The sequence below is a fragment of the Emydura macquarii genome, unplaced genomic scaffold, assembly GCF_026122565.2.
Source record: "Emydura macquarii macquarii isolate MOO-44397 ecotype Brisbane River unplaced genomic scaffold, CSIRO-AGI_Emac_v2 contig_3343, whole genome shotgun sequence".
Taxonomy (NCBI): Eukaryota; Metazoa; Chordata; order Testudines; family Chelidae; genus Emydura; species Emydura macquarii.
In genome coordinates, this window is record NW_027133480.1 from 5,327,501 (window position 1) to 5,330,000 (window position 2,500).

A 2,500-nucleotide genomic window follows, 5' to 3' on the forward strand; every position below is an offset into this window, starting at 1 on the left:
GAATTAGTCACTTGAGTTTTTGTAGACATGTGTCACGTGCTGTTGTTATAGTGATAGTTGAGAGAGAGACACTATTTCTTAAACAATGCTACTTTGCTAGAGAGAGAGAGAGACTATTTCTTAAACAATACTACTTTACTAATCATAAATAATACACTATCCTGCTTAGATATTTATAAAAAATAAAGACACAGAGAATAAATTAATACTCCTTGATACTTTACTAACCTTTGGTAATCTTTCAGGATCACCTGGATGTCGTGGAATAACTTTCTGCAATCTTTGAAAGCCATAATCTATGGTTGGTTCATTAAGGGCTAAAACATAAACAGAATTGTTTGTCAGTTTAATCACCATCTGTAGATATAGATATCAACAAATGTACAAAGAAATGTGTAATTCTCTTCCCTGAATCCCATTACTCCACAATCCTAATTTTTAAGATGTATCCCAAAAAATAGGGTTTTTTGTACACAAAAGCAATGATTATTTCTGTCCATAATTAGGCTGGAAAAAAAGTCAAAGAATTACCCAATATATTGCTAAAATGGTATTGCAGTAACAAAGTTACAGGTCTTGAGGCCATATATAGCAATCACTACAGTCATGATATGATGTCTGCATCATGGACTGGTTTCTATACTGGCCATGGATTTATGGGAAACTGGCAATTATGACATATGTCCAGCTATTGCTAGCTTCAGATTTATCCCTGTGGTCCTTTTTTGTCTAGCATATTGCCTGAGCACAAACCAGGCAGGAGGAGCACTTAATCTTGCAAAGCTTTAATAATCTGTGAATGGCTGACTACAAACTGATGTAGAGCACTATCATTCTACAGCTGCAATCCACTAGCCTCATGAAATTGCAGGCCACAAATAGTAATTAATCTTTTTATCCCTCAAATTGTAATTTTGACTATGAACTGTGCTTGGTCATAAATCAACAGCACATGCTGCTGTGTACAGTGCATGAATCATGATCCTGACTCAGTTAGACTGCACACATTGTGTTTAACAAGCTTTATAAGGAGTCATAGGGCTTTATTATGGCTCTGCCTGACTCAAACAAAAACTGAGCCTGGAGGCCCAAGGACTAGAGTTAAGATGAAAATACTTATTAGAGTATATTACTTCTTGATGTAGATATCGTTTTCAGCAGAGTAACTCCATGGTGCATGGCGCTACATAAATCAATGGGTTTTCTGAGACTAATAAGAACTGCCTCCATCTATTCATTACTCAGCCTGCAATTTAGGCCATCACTCATTAGTCAGCATGTAATTTGATGATTAACACCATACAACTCAGCAGGTTTGCTGAGCACAAGTGAACACAAAGGCTACAACTTACTAAAGGAGGGTTACAATGCAACATTTAAAAATGTTATCTGAAATAATTGGCCAACATTATTATCAAGTGCTTCAATTATTTGTGTAAACATGCACAGTACATCTTGTAATCAATGCAAGGAGGCTCACATCTATGCACTCAATAACACGACAGAAAGTTGAAGACTGCAATATGATTTGACATTCCATCATGCATCCCGGAGACAAAGGTCCACATAGGAATGTGAAGTAAGACATTTTCTTGTTAATAAAGCATTGATCCGATGTATTGATTTTACATGACATGGCTTTTGCTGGGATTTCGCCCTCCTTTTTCTTTGCAAATAGTAAAGCTCTTCAAAATACCTTGGCGTATGTGACATGGCAAAATTTCTAACTCTCTGTGATGTAAATTCTATATGTGTAAAACCACTTCATAATCAGACCATTAATCATCAGAAGCTGTCAGCATTGACTTTGGGGACAATTTGTCATGTCTTTGCCTGGGCCTATACAAGTGTGTCAAGCAAAAGCCTAGTGTGTTGGGACAGATGAGCCTCCGGTACAGTCTCACAAAATGACTTGCTCAAAAAAGGATTAAATAAAGTAATACATTTCTTGATTAGAGAACTAAAAAGGTGGTACTCTGTGCATTTGTAACATGTCAACGTTTCTTCTATTTTCCAGCTAATCACCGTGACTGTTTGACTTAATGAATCTGGTCTGATGAAAGGTGATCAGAAAAGATAGATGGCCAACTGCTATTGATTTCATGCAAATGTAACTGACAGGTGATAGAAGCTTTAATGCAAGCTTTCAAAAGCTTTATGACTTGTAATAACCATACACTTCCAGTCTAGGAAAGACATTGCCCAATGTTTCAGTTCAATTTATATTATCCTCATAGAATCAAAAATATGTTAAGGGAATGTGGGTATGACTCTACTGTCCCCTATGAAATTCAACTTGTAAAGCATGCAAAGCTTAAGCATAAAGAAGAGTGTAAGATCATCATTCTGCTTCATGTTCTAATTATTGCATGTGACTTCATAATTGTGGATTTCTGCTCCTTTCAAAAATGCACCTCAGAAAGGGATACAATGCAACTGCCCTAGGTTTAAATTACAGGTAGTTTTTTGAGCACCTACTGTACAAATTAAATCTGTTTGC

At 36.2% G+C, this 2,500-nt stretch overlaps 1 protein-coding gene across 11 annotated transcripts in view; it reads right to left on the reverse strand.

Moving 5' to 3' along the window:
• Window positions 1–2,500, reverse strand: part of EBF3 (EBF transcription factor 3) — a 129,344-nt gene that overhangs the window by 14,966 nt on the left and 111,878 nt on the right. For all 11 annotated transcript variants that reach the window (XM_067533459.1, XM_067533461.1, XM_067533456.1 and 8 more), the window contains one exon: window positions 229–317. In XM_067533459.1, coding sequence (XP_067389560.1) covers window positions 229–317 — 89 coding nt within the window. The remainder of the gene's footprint in view (window positions 1–228; window positions 318–2,500) is intronic.